The 21,176-nt window shown below is 39.8% G+C and overlaps 1 protein-coding gene across 2 annotated transcripts in view; it reads right to left on the reverse strand.

The window, feature by feature from the left end:
- Positions 1-20,816, reverse strand: part of LOC307192012 (GTPase IMAP family member 4-like) — a 30,010-nt gene extending 9,194 nt beyond the window's left edge. For both annotated transcript variants that reach the window (XR_013829915.1, XM_079932410.1), the window contains exons 1-3: positions 20,278-20,816; positions 3,292-3,390; positions 2,152-2,205 (exon numbers count right to left, since the gene is read on the reverse strand). Coding sequence is in view for 1 of the 2 variants with exons in the window: in XM_079932410.1 (XP_079788536.1) it covers positions 2,152-2,191 (40 nt within the window). In the remaining variant the exon portion in view is untranslated. The remainder of the gene's footprint in view (positions 1-2,151; positions 2,206-3,291; positions 3,391-20,277) is intronic.
- Between the last annotated feature and the right edge of the window lie 360 nt (positions 20,817-21,176).

A 21,176-nucleotide genomic window follows, 5' to 3' on the forward strand; every position in this document is an offset into this window, starting at 1 on the left:
AGCTGTTCTTCATAAGATAACATAGGAAGTAACACAAAATTGACGTTGCATATTTTACTTCCTAGGAAAGTTCGAAGTTAATAATCAGAGCAGCAGAGCACAGCAACTGAAACCTTAAGTAACATACCAAGTCATCTGATAGCTCTTTCCGTGTTTGTATCCAGCAGGTCTCTGCATATCTCTTTAACGTGTCTATAAAGTCAAAGTCTGCCCGATTTGCTAGGCATAGACCCAGGACCGGCGGGAAGAGAAATGGCAATCACGTTTGAGAGGCTGTTTTCCCGAGAAGACAGACCCTGCCAGCCAGCCCTTGAATGTAAGACTGATTCCTGCGTGAGGAATCCTGTGTTATAACTACCTATTTCTGCTTTGAGACAATCCATACATTATCCCGCTTACACCCTTATAGACACTGTTACAAACTCCAATTCGTTTTCAGAGCTATCATCCCCAGTCACCCAGTTCCTCAGGCTAAAAATCTAGGCATCACCCTTGACTCCTCTCTTTCCCCTTCTTTCCATATCCAACCCATCACCAGGTTCTCTTGGCTCCAAATCCGTTCGCTTCTCTCTAGTTTGAAGATCATCATACTAGCCCAAGTTACATCCCCGTCCATGCCTCAGTGGTCTCCTAACTGGTGTCTCTACTTCCGCTTTGGCCCTTTCAGTCTATTCCGTAAAGTGGAATAATCTTTTAAAAATATCAATCAAACAGAAGAGGGAAATCGCAGAACCTCCCACTCTGGCTTCCACAAAATCTGTAGTTCATCCGCATCTCCCACACACTTTATGGTGAAGCTTCTGCTGATCCCTGGATCCCTAAGGCAGAGTTTCTCCCATTTGATAACCAGAATCCTGGGGTGAAGGAAGTAAATTTCCCAAAGCTGAGAACACTGGATACGGATGGCTAAGATTACCTACGGCAAAATGTGGATGGGAGTTCAGACTATTATGTAGTTAGCATTCACAATGGAAGATTCCAACCTAAGGATATCCTGAGGGCATTGGTTGACCTTAGAGACAGGACTAGGAAAATCATGGCGGGCGAGATAAAAAGGCCCCAAGGGCCAGGGCCAACACTGCAACAACTGGCCAGTGTTGACAGCAAATGGACGGCGATCTGCGATAGGTGGCAGACACAGCCATGAATTATTCCCTCTCTGTACTCATGCCTCTTGGGAATGTGGATTTGCAGCTACTCTCATCAAGAGGCTGGGTCCGTTTCTCCAACCCTTGAATCTGACTGGGCCACGTGACTTGCTTTGGACGGTAAGATCGTGAAAACATGATCAAGCAGACTCCAAAAGTGCTGACTTACTGTAGTTTGCCTTCTCTTTCTGCTTTTCGGAACCTACGACTGCCCTGGACTAGCCTACTAGATGAGGGACACAAGGGCCTGTTATCCCTGTCCCCCTGGTCTGCCCAAGAGCTTGCTGACTACCAGACATGTCCATGAGGCTACCCAAGATTATCCAGTTGCATCCTGAACCACCAGCCTACCACAGATGCATGAGTGAGTCTGGCTGAGATTAGCCAAGTTGATCCAGACCCAAAGACTGCCCAACTGACCCAGAAAACCAAGAGCCAGCTAAACGGTTGATGTTTTAGGCTCCTAAATTGTGGGGTGGTTTGCTAAACCAGCAGAAGCTCAAACGATATAATCAATGTCTATGGATAAGGGAGTAGAAGCAAGGTTATGTGAGGAATGGCGTGATCAGTCTGTTGAATTTGTTGGTTATAGTGAGGCCACCAGCAGCAGGGAATTTAAGGAACTGAATGAGGAATTAATTACATCCACGTTCCTCCTTCCCAATCCTCTCTTGGGCTGAAGAGAGGGGCAGAGAAACAATCAGGGAGGCTACAGCCCACTGTTCTGGTGTGTCCACGCTGTAGGAAGTAGCACATAAGAAACCTCACCAAGTCCGGATCAATCAGGATATTCTAACTCTCTTCCTCTTAGCTGTTTAGCTACATCACAAGAAGAAGGCGTAGAGGGTCGAGAGAAATGAGAGAGCAGAGTAAACGAAGGGAAAATAAGAAATGTGGTTGAAAATGTTTTGCTCTTGTGCAGAGGGGGGCTGACTGACGGGACAGGAGAGACCCAGCCCTCCTCCCCCAAGCCTGGCCGGCCTAGCCCCGAGCAGCCTCTCACCATGGCTGGTCCTGGACTTGCTGGGGTAAAGGGCTGCCATTGTAGTTTGAATTCCTGGAAATAAAGAAAAACAACTATGTCATTTCAGGTAAATGGAGAGTAACTGGAAACTGGAAATGTCAACCTCATGTAACCAACAGTTTCTTTTTCTTTTCATAAACTTGCTTGCTACTCGATTTCTCTTCCTCTATTTCCCAATACTTCTCCATTCTCTGTTTTCAGTCTCACTTTCAGATTGTTCATTTTTCTTTACACAAATGTAAGTGCTTCAGGGCCTTCCTCGGCACTGGTTCTGGGTGCCCTCGCCCACTCTATTCAGTGAATTATTGCTTTGAATGCCATTTGTACGTAGCCTGCAGCCTAGACCCTTCTCAGAGTTCCAAACTGTCAAATCCCATTCAACTTGTCCAGTTGGCAACTTTATGGGCATCTCACAGAGAACTCAGACAAAATGGAGCCCTTGACCTCCATCCCCAGCCTGGTCCCCATTTCAGTAAACGGCACCCCCAAATGGCTCATGCAGAATCTTGGGGTCACATCCACAACACTTCCTTCCTCACTTGCTCATCGGTCTGTCACCAAATCCTATTGATTTTACTTCCAAAAATGCAAAACTCTCCATTTCTCCGCATCTCCATGTTAATCCAACCCACTGTCATTTGACTGTAAAGGTAATAGGCTCCCAACTGATACTGCATCTTCAATCCCTTCTCCACTCAATAATCAGACAGCTTTTTAAAACTGAAATTTGATTTTTTTTCCCTTGCTTAAATTCCCTAATGGATTCCTTTTGCTTTTTATTGTTCAAAGAGTTGAAAACCCTTGGAATGGTCCAAAAGGCCCTGCATGATCAATTACTCTCTCTCTCTCTTTCAAAAGACTTGAGCCATACTGGTCTCCTCAATGTCCCCTGAATCCTCTAAGCTCCCTCCAGCTCCTAGACCTTTGGGGAATATTTCCCCCTCCCTGGAGCACTCCCACACCCATCCAATGCCCAGCTCATTTCTGCTCAGCCCTGAGGCCACAGTGTTCTGTTATTTCTCCAGAGAGGGCTTCTCCATCCCCATCACCAACCAGCAAGTTAGCTCTGGTGTGGAGTTTGTGCTAGCCACACTCCCAGGGTTTCTACAGAATACGTACCACAATAGGAAGTTGTTCGTCTGATTTTTTTACTGTCTCCTCGTAGACTGTAAGCTTTGTGATGGTCAACCGTCTGTGTCTTGTCTGCCCCGTTATTCCCTAGGGACAAGCACAATGTTGGACAAAGCATGGATCTCAATAAGTATTTGTTAAATAAATGAATTGATTAAAACAAATCCCCCTGATTCTTGCCTTCTCTCTGATTGAGCTTTACGTCCAGCCTAATCCGGCTTGTGAAAAAGATTATCCTTTCCTTATTTTTTAAAAACTTAATTAATTTATTTTTTGGCTGCATTGGATCTTCATCGCTGTGCAGGGGCTTTCTCTAGTTGCGGCGAGCGGGGGCTACTCTTCATTGCAATGCGTGGGCTTCTCATTGCAGGGGCTTCGCTTGTTGCGGAGCACAGGCTCTAGGCACGTGTGCTGCGGTAGTTGTGGCACGTGGGCTCAGTAGTTGTGGCTCATGGGCTCTAGAGCTCAGGTCTTGTAGTGGTGACACACGGGCTTAGTTGCTCCATGGCATGTGGGATCTTCCCGGACCGATGATTGAACCTGTGTCCCCTGCATTGGCAGGCAGATGCTTAACCACTGTGCCGCCAGGGAAGTCCCCTATCCTTTCCTTATTAACAACACCTAGCATCCTTGAAACACGGTAATACGTTTTAAAGGTTTTCTTTCATTGCTACCTACTAACGTTGGGCAACGGAGAAAGCCATTTGAAGAACTCTTAGCAGATCAGATTTTAAGTAGGACAGGCTGAAATGCTAGTTGTTAAAGAAAGCGTGTCTGATAGGAAGCCAACAAATACAAATTTCAAACACTGTTAGAAAGACAGGCACTTCCTCTGAAAGTGGATTAGGAATAGGAAGTAGGAAACAGCTTCTTGTAAACTGGGAGGAGAAATCACAGAATTTTTAAAAAATCAGCTTTGGTCACATAGTTGATGTTGGTGATTGATTTCAGGAGAAGGAGTAAGATACCAGAACTAGGAAAACAAAAGGTTTGGGGTGTGGTGTTTCCATTCAGTCTGTGGACTTTCTCTTCAGCATTCTTTAATGCTGTTCTCTTTCTCCTAAATCTGATGTAAAACCAGAGGTCTGAACTTCTCTCCATACTGACACTGGATGGCTGAATTCTCCTCCTACTGCCTAAGGAAGAAGCACCCATGCATCCCAGATTCTCCTGAACTGTAGATAGTAACATGGGCTGGCATTTCCCTCCTCCTATCTCCTAAAAGTTCCCCTTCCCCAACTCTGGGTGAAGTCCACGGCGGGACTGTTCCGAGGAGGAAGGTCCAAAGGGGCAGCTCTGAGCAGATCATTAACTAGGTAAGAGAGTCTTGGATCCTGACCGTGTGCTGGCTTTGTGACACGGGGCTGCTGACTGCGCCTCTTACATCTCCTAGTGCTCTTTTCACCACCAGCTCCCCACACAGCTAATTCTGTCTGCTCAGCCAACACAAACCGTGAAAGCTTCAACTTTACTTATAAATTCTATCAATGGTGAAAACAATCATTTTTTCATACAAGTATCCTCTGAGCAGTGACTGCTGAAAGAGTTATCAATTTGTAGAGCTCAGCCTTCAAAACAGATTACTGCCTAAAATCAGCAAAGACGGGAAGCAGGAACCAATGAGAAATCTATTCTGAGAGCAAGTTTGCAGGGAGTTTTAAGATATAGATCCAGAAGAGAAGTCCCCCCTCCACCAAATCACACATTTCCCTCCCTCTCTTCCCACCCCCACAAACACCCCTATTCCCTTACCTAAAAAAATTCTGGGTCCTGCTCCCTCCTCTGACTTTGAAAGCAATGCTAAACCAGGAGGTGACACTAAGCTATCAAGAAGCAAGAGGAGAGAGGAAGTGAGGGGAGGAGCTGTCCAAACTTGCTCATGCAAGAGACCTGCCCACCTTATCACCTAGCAGCACCAGAACTTCCTGCAATGATGAGATTGTTTTGTGTGACTCCGTTTGGTAGCCCTGAGCTACATGGGCTATTGAGCTCATGAAATGTGATGAGTGTGATTGAATTTTTAATTTTATTCCATTTTGATTAATTTAAAGTTAAATAGTCACATCTGCCTAGTTGCTACCATATCAGACCATGCAAAGACTCTATAGGGAGGGAAGAAATATGGGTCATGCTGTGAAGTTTGAGAAAAAACCACTGGGTCAAAACCAGAGAGTTGCCACTCAGAGTGTGGCCAAGATGGTGGAGTAGGAAAACCCTGAGCTCACCTCTTCCTATGGGCACACCAAAATTACAGCTATTTAGAAAGCAATTATGACCTAAAAACTAGTAGAAAAGATTTCTCACAACTAAAGATATAAAGAAGGAACCACAAGACAGATAGGAAGAGGTATAGTCAAGGCCCACACACCTAGGTAGGTGACACATAAATGGGAAGATAATTACAATTACAAAGGTTCTCCCCAAGGAGCAAGGGGTCTGGGCCCCACTTCAGGCTCCCCAGCCTGGGGGATCCTGCACCAGAATGACGAGCCCCCAAAATATCTGACTTTTACGGCCAGAGGGGCTTGCACGTGGGAGAGCAAGAAGGCTGTGGGAAACAGAGACCCCATTCTTAACGGGCACGGACAAAATCGCCATGCTCTGAGACCCAGCACAGAAGCAGTAATTTCAAAGGAGCCTGGGGCAGACTCACTGGCTGATCCTGGAGAGCCTCCCAGAGAGGCAGGAGGCAAGGAGGACTCCCCGAGCGACGTAGACTCTGGCAGCAGCTGTTTGGGGGAGTTTACTCTATGACAAGGACACCTGTCATAGAATGGAGTCTTCTCCATTCTTAGAGTCTTCCCTCTAGCCTATTCCTGCCAGGGGCTTACCTGCCCATCAGCCAATTGGCACCAGTCCCAGAGCCTCCGAAGCCAAACAGCCAGCCATGAGAGGACTCAATGCCACTCACCAGGAAACTGGCACCAGCCCTGCACACTCAGGCAGCCACCCCAAACCTGGGCCCACCCACCAGTGGGCCAGCACCAGCCCTGGAGCACCACAGGTCCCACAGCCAGCTGCACCGAATGCCAGCCCCACCCAGCAGCAGGCCAGCAGCCAGAGCACAAGCCAGGGCCTGGCAGCCAACGGGGCCAGAAAAACCTACAAAGAATCTACACAGCAAGGTTCTGGTTCAGATTTAATGGAGAGATCAAAAGCTTTACAGACACGCAAAAGGGAAAAGAGTTCAGCACCACCAAACCAGCTTTATAACACGTGTTAAAGGAACTTCTCTAGGAGAAAAAGGAAAAGCCACCACTGGAAACCAGAAAATTACGAAACAGAAAATGCTCATTGGTAAAGGCAAACATAAAGGTGGGAAATCATCTACGCACGAAGCTCGTGGGAAGGTTAAAAGAGAAGAGCGGTAAAATAATTTATATCCACAGTAAGCACTTAAGGGACACACAAAGCAATTAGATGTCAAATATGATGTCAAAAACAGTAATGAGAGGAGGAGAGTGCAAAAGCAGGGATTTAAAAATGCGTTGGAAATTAAGAGATCAGCAACTTAAAACAATCATATATATATGTATATATATATATATATATATATATATACACCTCATGGTAACCACAAACCAAATATCTATTATAGATACACACACACACACACACACACACACACGGAAAAAGGAAAAGAGAAAAAAGAAAAAGGAATCCAAACATAACACTAAAGATCGTAATCAGATCACAAGAGAAGAGACAAAAGCAAAAGAAATTTATAAAAACACCTACAAAAACAACACACAAACAATTAAAAAAATGGCAGTCAGGACATACATATCAATAATTACCTAAAATGTAAATGCACTCAATGCTCCCATCAAAAGACACAGAGTGGCTGAATGGATACAAAAATAAGACCCATATATATACTGTCTACAAGAGACTCATGTCAGATATAAGGACACACACCAACTGAAAGTGAGGGGATGGAGTCCCTCCCATCAGGAAGCTTGCACAAGCCTCTTAGATAGATTCATCCACCAAAGGGCAGACAACAGAAGCAAGAAGAACTACAATCCGCCAGCCTGTGGAACAAAAACCACATTCACAGAAATACAGAGAAGATGAAGAGGCAGAGGACTATGTCCCAGATGAAGGAACAAGATAAAACCCCAGGAAAACAACTAAATGAAGTGGAGATAGGCAACCTTCCAGAAAAAGAATTCAGAATAATGATAGTGAAGATGATCAAGGACCTCGGAAAAAGAATGGAGGCAAAGATCGAGAAGATGCAAGAAATGTTTAACAAAGACATAGGAGAATTAAAGAACAAACAAACAGAGATGAACAATACATTAACTGAAATGAAAAGTACACTAGAAGGAATCAGTAGCAGAATAACTGAGGCAGAAGAACGGATAAATGACCTGGAAGACAGAATGGTGGAAATCACTGCTGCGGAACAGAATAAAGAACAAAGAAAGGAAAGAAATGAAGACGGCCTAAGAGACCTCTGGAACAATATTAAACATGCCAACATTCACATTATAGGGGTCCCGGAAGGAGAAGACACAGAGAAAGGATCTGAGAAAATATTTGAAGATTATCATTGAAAAGTTCCTTAACATGGGAGAGGAAATAGCTAGCCAAGTCCAGGAAGCACAGAGAGTCCCAGGCAGGATGAACACAAGGAGAAACACTCAGAGACACTTAGTCACCAAACTGACAAAAATTAAAGACAAAGAAAAATTATTAAAAGCAACAAGGGAAAGATGACAACACACAAGGGAACTCCCATAAGGTTAACAGCTGATTTGTCAGCAGAAACTCTGCAAGCCAGAAGGGAGTGGCACGATATATTTAAAGTTCATCAACAGGAAGAAACTACAACCAAGAATACTCTACCCAGTGAGGATCTCATTCAGATTTGAAGGAGAAATCAGAAGCTTTACAGACAAGCAAAAGCTAAGAGAATTCAGCACCACCAAACCAGCTCTATAGCAAATGCTAAAGGAACTTCTCTAAGTGGGAAACACAAGAGAAGGAGAGGACCTACAAAAACAAACCCAAAACAATTAAGAAAATGGTAATAGGAACATACATATTGATAATTACCTTAAATATGAATGGATTAAATGCTCCAACCAAAAGACACAGACTGGATGAATGGATACAAAAACAAGACCCCTATATATGCTGTCTACAAGAGACCCACTTCAGACCTAGGGACACATACAGACTGAAAGTGAGGGGATGGAAAAAGATACTCCATGCAAATGGAAATCAAAAGAAAGCTAGAGTAGCAATACTCATATCAGATAAAATAGACTTTGAAATAAAGACTGTTACAAGAGACAAGGAAGGACACTACACAATGATCAAGGGATCAATCCAAGAAGAAGATATAACAATTATAAATATATATGCACCCAACATAGGAGCACCTCAATACATAAGGCAAATGCTAACAGCTATAAAAGAGAAAATCGACAGTAACACAATAATAGTGGGGGACTTTAACACCCCACTTACACCAATGGACAGATCACCCAAACAGAAAATTAATAAGGAAACACAAGCTTTAAATGACAAAATAGACCAGATAGATTTAATTGATATTTCTAGGACATTCCATCAGAAAACAGCAGATTACACTTTCTTCTCAAATGCACATGGAACATTCTCCAGGATAGATCACATCTTGGGTCACATATGAAGTCTCAGTAAATTTAAGAAAACTGAAACTGTGTCAAGCATCCTTTCTGACCACAACACTATGAAATGAGAAATAAATTACAGGGAAAAAAGAAACATAAAAAACACAAACACATGGAAACTAAACAGTATGCTACTAAATAACCAAGAGATCACTGAAGAAAACAAAGAGGAAATGAAAAAATACCTAGAGACAAATGACAATGCAAACATGACAATCCAAAACCTATGGGATTCAGCAAAAGCAGTTCTAAGAGGGAAGTTTCTAGCAATACAGTCCTACTTCAAGAAACAAGAAAAATATCAAATAAACAATCTAACCTTACACCTAAAGGGACTACAGAAAGAAGAACAAACAAAACCCAACGTTAGTTGAAGGAAGGAAACCATAAAGATCAGAGCAGAAATAAATAAAACAGAAAGAAAGAAAACAGTAGCAAAGATCAATGAAACTAAAACCTGGTCTTTGAGAAGATAAACAAAATTTATAAACCTTTAGCCAGATTCATCAAGAAAAGAGGGAGAGGACTCAAATCAATAAAATTAGAAATGAAAAAGGAGAAGTTACAACAGACACCGCAGAAATACAAAGCATCATAAGAGATTATTATAAGCAACTCTATGCCAATAAAATGGACAACCTGGAAGAAATGGACAAATTCTTAGAAAGCTATAACCTTCCAAGACTGAACCAGGAAGAAATAGAAAATATGAACAGACCAATCACAAGTAATGAAATTGAAACTGTGATTTAAAATCGTCCAACAAATAAAAGTGCAGGACCAGATGGCTTCACAGGTGAACTCTATCAAACATTTAGAGAAAAGTTAACACCTATCCTTCTCAAGCTCTTCCAAAAAATTGCAGAGGGAGGAACACCCCCAAACTCATTCCACAAGGCCACCATCGCCCTGATACCAAAACCAGACAAAGATATCACAAAACAGAAAACTACAGGCCAATATCACTGATGAAAATAGAGGCAAAAATCCTCAACAAAATATTAGCAAACCAAAGCTAACAATAGATTGAAAGCATTATACACCATGATCAAGTGGGATATCCCTCAGGATGCAAGGATTTTTCCATATCCACAAATAAATCAATGTGATACACCACACTGACAAACTGAAGAATAAAAACCATATGATCAACTCAATAAGTGCGGAAAAAGCTTTTGAGAAAATTCAACATCCATTTATGATAAAAACTCTCCAGAAAGTGGGCAGAGAGGGAATCTACCTCAACATAATAAAGGCCATATACAACAAACCCACAGCAAACATCATTTTCAATGTTGAAAAATTGAAAGCATTTCCTCTCAGATCAGGAACAAGACAAGGATGTCCACTCTTGCCACTATTATTCTACATAGTTTTGGAAGTCCTAGCCAATACAATCAGAGAAGAAAAAGAAAGAAAAGGAATACAAATTGGAAAAGAAGTAAAACTGTCACTGTTGGCAGATGACGTGATACTATACATAGAATATCCTAAAGGTGCCACCTGAAAACTACTAGAGCTCATCAATGAATTTGGTAAAGTTTCAGGATTCAAAATTAATACACAGAAATCTCCTGCATTCCTATACACTAAAAACAAAAGATCAGAAAGACAAATCAAGGAGACAATCCCACTCACCACTGCAACAAAAAGTATAAAATATTGAGGAGTAAACCTACTTAAGGAGGTAAAAGACCTCTACTTAGAGAGCAATAAGACACCGATGAAAGAAGTGAAAGACGACACAGATGGAGAGATATACCATGTTCTTGGATTGGAAGAATCAATATTGTGAAAATGACTATACTACCCAAAGCAATCTATGTATTCAATGCAATCCCAATCAAATTACCAACGGCATTTTTTACAGAACTAGAACCAAAAATCTTAAAATTTGTATGGAAACACAAAAGAACCCGAAGAGTCAAAGTAATCTTGAGGGGAAAAAAAAAGAAAAAATGGAGCTGGAGGAATCTGACTCCCTGACATCAGACTTCAGACTATAAAGCTACAAGAAACAAGACCACATGGTACTGGCACAAAACAGAAATATAGATCAATGGAACAGGATAGAAAGCCCAGAGATAAACCCACACACCTGTGCTCAACTAATCTATGACAAAGGGGGCAAGGATATACAATGGAGAAAAGACAGTCTCTTCAATAAGTGGTGCTGGGAAAACTGGACAGCTACATGTAAAACAATGAAATTAGAACATTCCCTAACACCATACACAAAAATAAACTCAAAATGGATTAAAGACCTAAATGTAAGACTGGACACTATAAAACTCTTAGAGGAAAACGTAGGAAGAACACTCTTTGACGTAAATCACAGCAAGATCTTTTTTGAGCCACCTCCTAGATTAATGGAAATAAAAACAATAATAAAGAAAGGGGACCTAATGAAACTTAAAAGCTTTTGCACAGCAAAGGAAACTATAAACAAGACAAAAAGACAACTCTCAGAATGGGAGAAAATATTTGCAAATGACACAATGGGCAAAGGATTAATCTCCAAAATATATAAACGGCTCATGAAGCTCAATATCAACAAACCAAATTCAAAAATGGGCAGAAGACCTAAATAAAGACCTAAAGACCTTAATGTCTTTCTCCAAAGAAGACATACAAGTGGCCAAGAGGCACATGAAAAGCTGCTCAACATCACTAATTATCAGAGAAATGCAAATCAAAACCACAATGAGGTATCACCTCAGACCAGTTAGAATGGGCATCATCAGAAAATGTACAAACAATAAATGCTGGAGAGAGTGTGGAGAAAAGGGAAACCTCTTGCACTGTTGGTGGGAATGTAAATTGATACAGTCACTATGGAGAACAGTATGGAGATTCCCTAAAAAACTACAAATAGAATTACCATATGACCCAGCAATCCCACTACTGGGCATATACCCTGAGAAACCATAATTCAATAAGACACATGCACCCCAATATACATTGCAACACTATTTACAATAGCCAGGTCACGGAAGCAACCCAAATGTCCATCGACAAACGAATGGATAAAGAAGATGTGGTACATATATGCAATGGAATATTATTCAGCCATAAAAAGGAACGAAATTGTGTCATTTGTAGAGACGTGGATGGACCTAGAGACTGTCATACAGAGTGAAGTAAGTCAGAAAGAGTAAAACAAATTTCGTATATTAAGGCATATATGTGGGATCTAGAAAAATAGTACTGATGAACTGGTATGCAAGGCAGAGATGGAGACACGGATGTAGAGAACAAATGTATGTAAACTCAGGGGCGAAAGCGGGAGGGGGGCATGAATTGGAAGATTGGGATTGACATATATACACTAATATGTATAAAATAGATAACTAATAAGAACCTGCTGTATAGCACAGGGAACTCCACTTTGCTGTACTGTAGAAACTAACACAACATTGTAAAACAACTATACACCAATTAAAAAAAAAGAAAAGAAAGTGAGGGGATGGAAAAAGTCATTCCACACAAAGGGAAATCAACAGAAAGTCAGAGTGGCAATACTTATATCAGCTTAAATAGACTTTAAAGACTCTTACAAGAGACAAAGAAGGACAATACATAATGATCAAGGGATTGATCCAAGAAGAAGAAAAATTATTGTAAATATACATGGACCCAACATAGTAGCACCTAAATACATGAAGCAAATATTAATGACATAAAGGAAGAAATTGATAGTAACACAATAATAGTAGGGGACTTTAATCCCCCACTTATATCAATGGACAAGTCATCCAGACAGAAAATCAATGAGGAAACACTGGCCTTAAATGACACATTAGACCAGATGAACTCAATGACATATAGAAAGCGTTCCATCCAAAAGCCACAGAATACACATTCTTTTCAAGTGCACATGGAACATTCCCTAGGTTAGATCACATGCTAGGCCACAAAACAAGCCCTGGTAAATTTAAGAAAACTGAAATCATATCAAGCATCATTTCTGACCACAATGCTATGAGACTAGAAATCAACTACAAGAAAAGAAACTAAAAAACTCAAATACGTGGAGGCTAAATGATAGTCTACTAAAAACCAATAGATCACTGAAGAAATCAAAGAGGAAATGAAAAGAATACCTAGAGACAAATGAAAATGAAAATATGGCAATCCCAAACCTATGAGACACAGCAAAAGCAGTTCTAAGAGGGAAGTTTATAATGATGCAAGCTCACCTTAGGAAACAAGAAAAATCACAAATAAACAAGTTCACCTCACAACTAAGGGAATTAAAGAAAGAAGAATAAACAAGACGTAAAGTTAGGAGAAGAAAAGAAATCATAAATATTAGAGCAGAAATAAAATAGACTTAAAAAACTATAGAGTAGATCAATGAAACTAAACAATGGTTCTTTGAAAAGATAAAAAAAATTGATAAACCTTTAGCCAGAATCATCAAGAAAAAAAGGGAGAGGGCCCAAATCAATAAAATCAGACATGAAAAAGGAGAAGTTACAACTGACACCACAGAAATATAAAAGGTTACAAAGGATTATAAGAGACTACTATGAACAACAATATATGCCAATGAAATGAACAAGAGAGAAGAAATGGAAAAATTCTTAGAAAGGTACAATCTCCAAAGACTGAACCAGGAAGAAATAGAAAATATGAACAGACCAATAACCAGTAATGAAACTGAAGGAGTTATTAAACGACTCCCAACAAACAAAAGTCCAGGACCAGACAGCTTCACAAGTGAATTCTACCAAACGTTTATGAAAGAGTTGACAGCTCTCCTTCTCAACTGTTTCAAAAAACTGCAGAGGGAGGAACACCCCCAAACTCATTCTATGAGGCCAGCATCACCCTGATACCAAAACCAGACAAAGATATCACAAAACAGAAAACCACAGGCCAATATCACTGATGAAAATAGATGCAAAAATCCTCAACAAAATATTAGCAAACCAAATCTAACAATACATTAAAAGGATCATACACCATGATCAAGTGGGATTTATCCCAGGATGCAAGAATTTTTCAACATCTGCAAATCAATCAGTGTGATATACCACATTAACAAACTGAAGAATACAAATCATACGATCATCTCAATAGATGCAGAAAAAGCTTTTGATAAAATTCAACATCCATTCGTAATAAAAAGTCTCCAGAAAGTGGACATAGAGGAAACATACTTCAACAAAATGAAGGCCATATATGACAAACCCACAGCTAACATCATACTCAACAGTGAAAAGCTGAAAGCATTTCCTCTACGATCAGGAACAAGACAAAGATGCCCACCTTCACCACTTTTATTCAACATAATTTTGGAAGTCCTAGCCACAGGAATCAGAGAAGAAAAAGAAATAAAAGGAATCCAAATCAGACAGGAAGAAGTAAAACTGTCACTGTTTGCAGATGACATGATACCATACATAGAAAATCTTAAAGACGCCACCAGAAAACTATTAGAGCTCATCAATGAATTCAGTAAAATTGCAGGATACAAAACTAATACACAGAAATCTGTTGCATTTCTATACACTAGCAATGAACTATCAAAAAGAGAAATTGAGAACACAATCCCATTTACCATTGCATCAAAAAGAATGAACTACCTAGGAATAAACCTACCTAAGGAGATAAAATACCTGTACTCTGAAAACTATAAGACACTGATGAAAGAAATTAAAGATGACACAAACAGAATGGAAGATAATACTGTGTTCTTGGATTGGAAGAATTAAGATTGTTAAAATGACCGTACTACCCAAGGCAATCTACAGATTCAATGCAATCCCTATCAAAATGTCAACGGCATTTTTTACAGAACTAGAACAAATAATTTTAAAATGTGTATGGAAACACAAAAGACCCAGAGAAGTGGAAACAATCTTTTTTTTAAATTCCTTTATTTATTTCTCTTTATTTATTTTTGGCTGCATTGGGTCTTTGTTGCTGCGTGCGGGCTTTCTCTAGTTGCAGCAAGCAGGGGCTACGCCCCATGTCCCCTGCCTTGGCAGGCGGATTCTTAACCACTGCACCACCAGGGAAGTCCAGCCAAAACAATCTTGAGAAAGACAGTTCTGGAGGAATTACACTCCCTGACTTCAAACTATACTATTTAAAAAGCTACAGTAATGAAAACAATATGGTATTGGCACAAAAACAGACACATAGATTAATGAAACAGAACAGAGAGCCCAGAAATAAACCCATGCACATATGGTCAAAGGAGGCAAGAATATACAATGGGGAAAAGACGTTCTCTTCAGTAAGTGGTGCTGGGAAAATTAAACAGCTACATGTAAAAGAGTGACATAAGGACATTTTCCAACACCATATCCAAAAAGAAACTCAAATTGTGTTAAAGACCTAAATGTAAGACTGGATATCATATAATCCCTAGAGGAAGACATAAGCAGAACCCTCTTGACAGAAATCGCAGCTATATTTTTTTGCATCTGTCTCCTAAAGCAGAGGACATAGTATAAAAGCAAAAGTAAGCAAATGGGACCTAATTAAACTTCAAAGCTTTTGCACAGCAAAGGAAACCATCAACAAAACAAAAACACAACCTAGAGAATGGGAGAAAATATTTGCAAATGATATGACACATAAGGGGCTAATGTTCAAAATATAGAAGCAGCTCATACAACTCGACATCAAAAACAAACAACTTGATTTAAAAACAGGCAGAAGACCTGAATACACAGTTTCCCAAAGCAGACAAACAGATAGCCAACAGGCACATGAGAAGATAGTCAACATCGTTAATCACCAGGGAAATGCAAATCAAAACCACAATGAGAGATCACCTCACACCTGTCAGAATGGCTATCATCAAAAAGAACACAAATTACAGAAGTTGGTGAAGATGTGGGGAAAAGGGACCCCTCCTGTACGTAACTTGGTGCAGCCATTGTGGAAAACAGTATGGAGGCCCCTCAACGCTAAAAATAGAAGTACCATGTGACCCCACAATTCCACTCCTGGGTATATATCTGAAAAAACAAAACAAAAACAAAAGCACTAATTTGAAAAGATACATGCACCCCGATGTTCACGGCAGCATTATCTACAATTGTCGAGACATGAACGCTACCTAAGTGTCCATCAACAGATGAATGGATTAAGAAAATGTGGTATATATATAGACACAACGCGATACTACTGAGCCATAAAAAGAGAGAAAATTTGCCATTTGCAAGAACATGGATGGACTTGGAGGGTATTATGCAAGTGAAATAAGTCAGAGAGAGAAAGACAAATACTGTGTAATATCACTTATATGTGGACTCTAAAAACTACAACAAACTAGTGAATAGAACAAAAAAGAAGCAGACTCACAGATACAGAGAACAAACTAGTGGTTACCAGTGGGGAGAGGGGCAATATAGAGGTAGGGGACTAAAAGGTACAAACTAGTAGGTATAAAATGAGATATAAGGATACATTGTACAAAACAGGGACTATAGCCAGTATTTTACAATAACTATAAATGGAGTATAACCTTTACATATTGTGAATCACTATATTGTACACCTGTAACTTATATAATAGTGTCCACTAACTATACTCCAATTAAAAGAAAACACAATGAGATATGAACTCACACCTGTTAGGATGACTACATCAAAAAGCCAAGAAATAACAAGTGTTGTGAGGATGTGGAGAAAAGGGAACCTCATGCATGTCGGTAGGAATATAAATTGGGGCAGCCACTGTGGAAAACCAAATGGAGGTTCCTCAAAAAAATTAAAAATAGAACTTCATACGATCCAGCCATCTCACGTCTGGGTATTTATCCAAAGAAAATGAAAACACTAACTAGTAGAGATATCTGCACCCCGATGTTCATTGCAGCATTATTTACAATAGTTAAGATATGGAGACAACCTACGTGTCCACTGATGGTTGGAAGAATAAAGGAGATACACACACACACAAATAGTATTCAGCCACAAGAAAGAAGAAAATCATGCCATTTGTGACAGCATGGATAGATCTCAGGGCATTAGGCTAAGTGAAATAAATCAGAGAGAAAGACAAATAGTGTACAAACTCATTTATATGTGGAATCTAGACAAAGTAAAAGCCAGGCTCATAGATACAGAGAACAGCATGGTGGTTGCGAGAGGCGGGGGCTGAAGGTGGAAGTGGGAGAAGTGGGTGAAAGGGATCAAAAGGTAAAAATAAGTAAATAAATAACTAAATAATAAGTAAATAAAATGAATACTCGTTGCAATGTGTATACATATATATAAGCTCATTACAGGCTCGTATATAAGCTCACATATATACATCAATACCAAGCTTAGAAATATTGTTTAACTGATTATTGAATCTACTGAAAAAAAATGCATGAATTTTATTTTATGCAAATTAAAATTCAATAAAGCTGAAAACTGCTGCTTGTCCCGTACTGTTTCCTGGGATGCCTGTAACGTGCTGTATATTATGTGTTGCAAAAAAGGTTTGACATTTTTGAGAAAGATATGTAGAAGCATTATCGGTTTTTATGTTGTCGGGAATTTCCATAACAGCAAAAGCTTCTAATAAATGAGTTATTACAGCATCAGCTTTTTCAGAAGATAATGGAGGTGCCCATGAAAAATGAGAGTAGGTATCTACAGAATGATGAATATATTTTAACTTTCCAAAACCAGGATATTGAGTTACATCCATTTGCCGGATAGCATTAGCAGATAAGCCTTTAGGGTTAACTCCAATATTCAAACAAGGTTGATTAACGGCAGCACATTGCGGGCATGTACGGAGAATAGTTTTTGCTTGTTTCCATGTAAGATTAAATTTATTTTTCAATCCTCTGGCATTAGTATGATATCTGTGATGTTCTGCTGTAGCTAATTGTACAGTACCCACTAAATATCAATAAAATCATTTCCAGCTACCAATGGGCCGGGTAAATGAGTATGAGCACGAGTATGAGTAATATAAAGTGGTGCAGTACGTAGTCTAAGTATCTGTTGGAGTTGCAAAAATAAAGAGTGCAGTTCGATCCATCATTTGGGATAAAAGCGGTCTCAATATTTTTAACTGTAAATTCCACATACTGTGAGTCTGTAATTATATGAAGAGCAATTGGATAATCTTGTAACAATAGTATTACAGCAAATAGTTCTGCTTTTTGAACTGAAACATATGGAGATTGTAATACCTTTTGATCATGACTGTTAGCATATCCTGCTCTTCCTGTTTTATTGGCATCAGTAAAAAAGGTTGGTCCTATAACAGGATCTGATTGAACTATTTTTGTCAAAATCTGATTAGTCTTTTTTTAAAAATTGTAAACGTTTATCAGAAGGATAATGATTATGTATTTTGTCTATATAATGAGCACAGGCCATTTGCCAGTTATCCTCCAGCTGAAAAAGAGTTTGTATTTTTTTGTTTGAAAAAGGGATTATAAGTTTATGTGGGTCCTGACCACATAATTGTCTTAATCGTAACCTACCTTTAATAATAACATCAGCTATTTTTTGTACATAAGATTGTAATGTTTTTTGAGCTTTATGAGCTAAAAATATCCAATTTATGAGATTACTGTGTTGTTGTAGTAATCCAGTAGGGGAATGAGGAGTATGAAATACAATAAGTCATAAATGATCCAGAGATTCAATCCGATCCAATTGTGCATCATGTATATGTTTTTCTATCCATTTAAGTTCTTGTTCCGCCTGGGGAGAAAGTCCACGGTGACTATTCAATGCTGGATCGCCTTCCAAGGTGTGAAATAAATTTTGTAACTTATAAGTAGGAATTCCTAGGCTAGGATGTAACCAATTAATATCTCCTAGTAATTTTTGAAAATCATTTAATGTTACAAGAGAATCTCGTCTAATTTGTACTTTCTGAGGAATAATCTGAGTATTGGTTACAATTTGTCCAAGCAATTGCCGGGGAGCACATTTTTGAATTTTTTCAGGAGCTGTCTGTAAACCCCATTCTTTAAATTTCAACTCTGCTTGTTGTAACATCTGGTGTAATGTTTGCTGATGGGGATGAGCAAATAGAATGTCATCCATATAATGGAGACTACGTGCCTCAGGATACATGTGAGTAATTCCTCCAAAGGCTGATTAACAAAAAATTGGCACATAGTTGGACTATTTAACATCCCCTGAGGGAGAACTTTCCATTGAAATCTCTGAGCTGCATGTTCTTGATTTAAGGCTGGTACAGTAAATGCAAATCTTTCACAATCTTGAGGTTGTAATGGTATAGTAAAAAACAGTCTTTCAAATCTATAATCATAAGTTCCCAATTGCGAGGGAGCATTGCAGCAGGTGGAATTCCAGGTTGTAATGCCCCCATTGGTTGAATAATCTCATTAATTTTTCGTAAATCTGTCAACATTCTCCATTTTCCTGATTTTTTCTTGATTATAAAAACAGGTGAATTCCAAGGGCTAGTGGATACTTCAATATGTCCTGCTATTAATTGTTCTTGTACTAATTGGTGTAATGCTTGTAATTTTTCTTGAGTTAAGGGCCACTGCTCTGTCCATAAAGGGGTATCCTTCAACCATTTTAATGGTAATGCAAATTTTCGAGCAGTGGCCCCTATCCTAAATTTGGATATCCAAGCCCAGCATAATCTTTCCCTGTTTTAGTTACATGTTGGGGTTCAGTAGCATTGTTTTTATTTTCTTCCAATTTAGCCATCAAATTTTCCAACTTTGAAAGTATATCAGAAATCTCATTCTGTTGAGAAAGTGGCATTTCATTTTGTTTGCTAGCTTGCTTCTAACCTTTATCATCATCAGAAAAAGCCCCTTCATCACTGGAATCCGAAAAATCCTCTCCTGTCTCAGACACAAGGGGAGGAGGAGGGGAGGAAGGTCCTCTATAGGAGACTCACGGGGCAGAGTACGAAAAGCAGCAGAGTGATCGCGAGCAGGATTCGGACGCTGAGGACGCGCCCCATATTTACTTTCAGTTTCAGATTGTAATGGTTCCAGGGCAAGGGAAATTAATTTACACCAAACACGGACAGATATAAGGTCTCCATGCTGATGAGCTCTTCTTAAGGTTCGCATAACCTGTTTCCAAACTTTTAAACTCAACTGGTTATGACTAGTAGGTTGAAACCAGTAACAATATTTACGTACCAGCGCAAACAATTCATCAATTCATCAAAAGATTCTGGTTTCACTTTCACTCCTGAACTCCGTAATAACTGTTTCAGGAGTTTAATGTATTGAAATTCTACTGAATGGGAATTCCCCCTTTCAGTTACTCTACTGTTGCCGAAGGTTTCGCTCTGAGCGGACCAATTTCCCCTTCGGTCCCGCCATCACGCGATTACTTACCTTCAGGTCCCTGTTCGGGCGCCAAATGTTGCAGTTTATCTTATGACAGGGTTTCCGAAAGCAACCTCATCACTCGAGATGAACTGTGCCGAAGCACAGCAGTAGAGGGCTGCCTCTCGCTCAGGCAAAACAGCGCCGTCTGTCCTGCTGTGGTAGCTTTCATTTACGCATTATCTATGTTTACATCTTAAGACTTGTTTTCTTAACATTCCAGAAATGCCAAAGCAGCAACATAGGCTTCTATCGATTATACAAGCAACAGTGAGCTTTCTTGAAGACATGCCGTGCTGCGCGTCCTTGAGCTCAGAAGCGGCACAAGGACATCTCCGTGTGTTCCCATCATTCTGATTATACTGAAGCAGCACAAGGACGTTTCCTTGTGTTCTGATTATACTGAGGTCATTTCATGTATCAGTGCCCAAAGTCTCCAGGACTGCCTGCAGTCCTGGCTTATTCGCCCACCCTCGGTTTGCCGAGGGGTGCCAGCCCCTTGCCTTGCAGAGGGGCTCTGGCCTATGGGTCACGTCTCCTTTCCATGTCCTCGGTTATTTCACTACACTTTAAAAGCCTAAACTTTATAAAGAAAACTTAACAAGTCAATTTTTTATCATTGCCCATTTGGAAGTAATAGCAACTTGAAATTTGTCTTAGAATTTCTCTATTTCCAAGTTGTAAATGGCCACAAATAATTCTGTGTAAATATATATATGTAAATGTTGCTCATTCTCTCTCATTACATTTTACTTCTATTTAACAGGAGATCAGGGATTTCAGCATCCAGATAGCAAACTGGCCATATGCCAAGCTTTCTGGATAATGAACTGAGATCAGTTATCGACCACAGACGTTCTCTTTCTGCAAACCCTAATAAAAACCAGGATGCCATAGACAATTAGGAG

Source organism: Stenella coeruleoalba (assembly GCF_951394435.1).
Source record: "Stenella coeruleoalba genome assembly, chromosome: 9".
Lineage (NCBI taxonomy): Eukaryota > Metazoa > Chordata > Mammalia > Artiodactyla > Delphinidae > Stenella > Stenella coeruleoalba.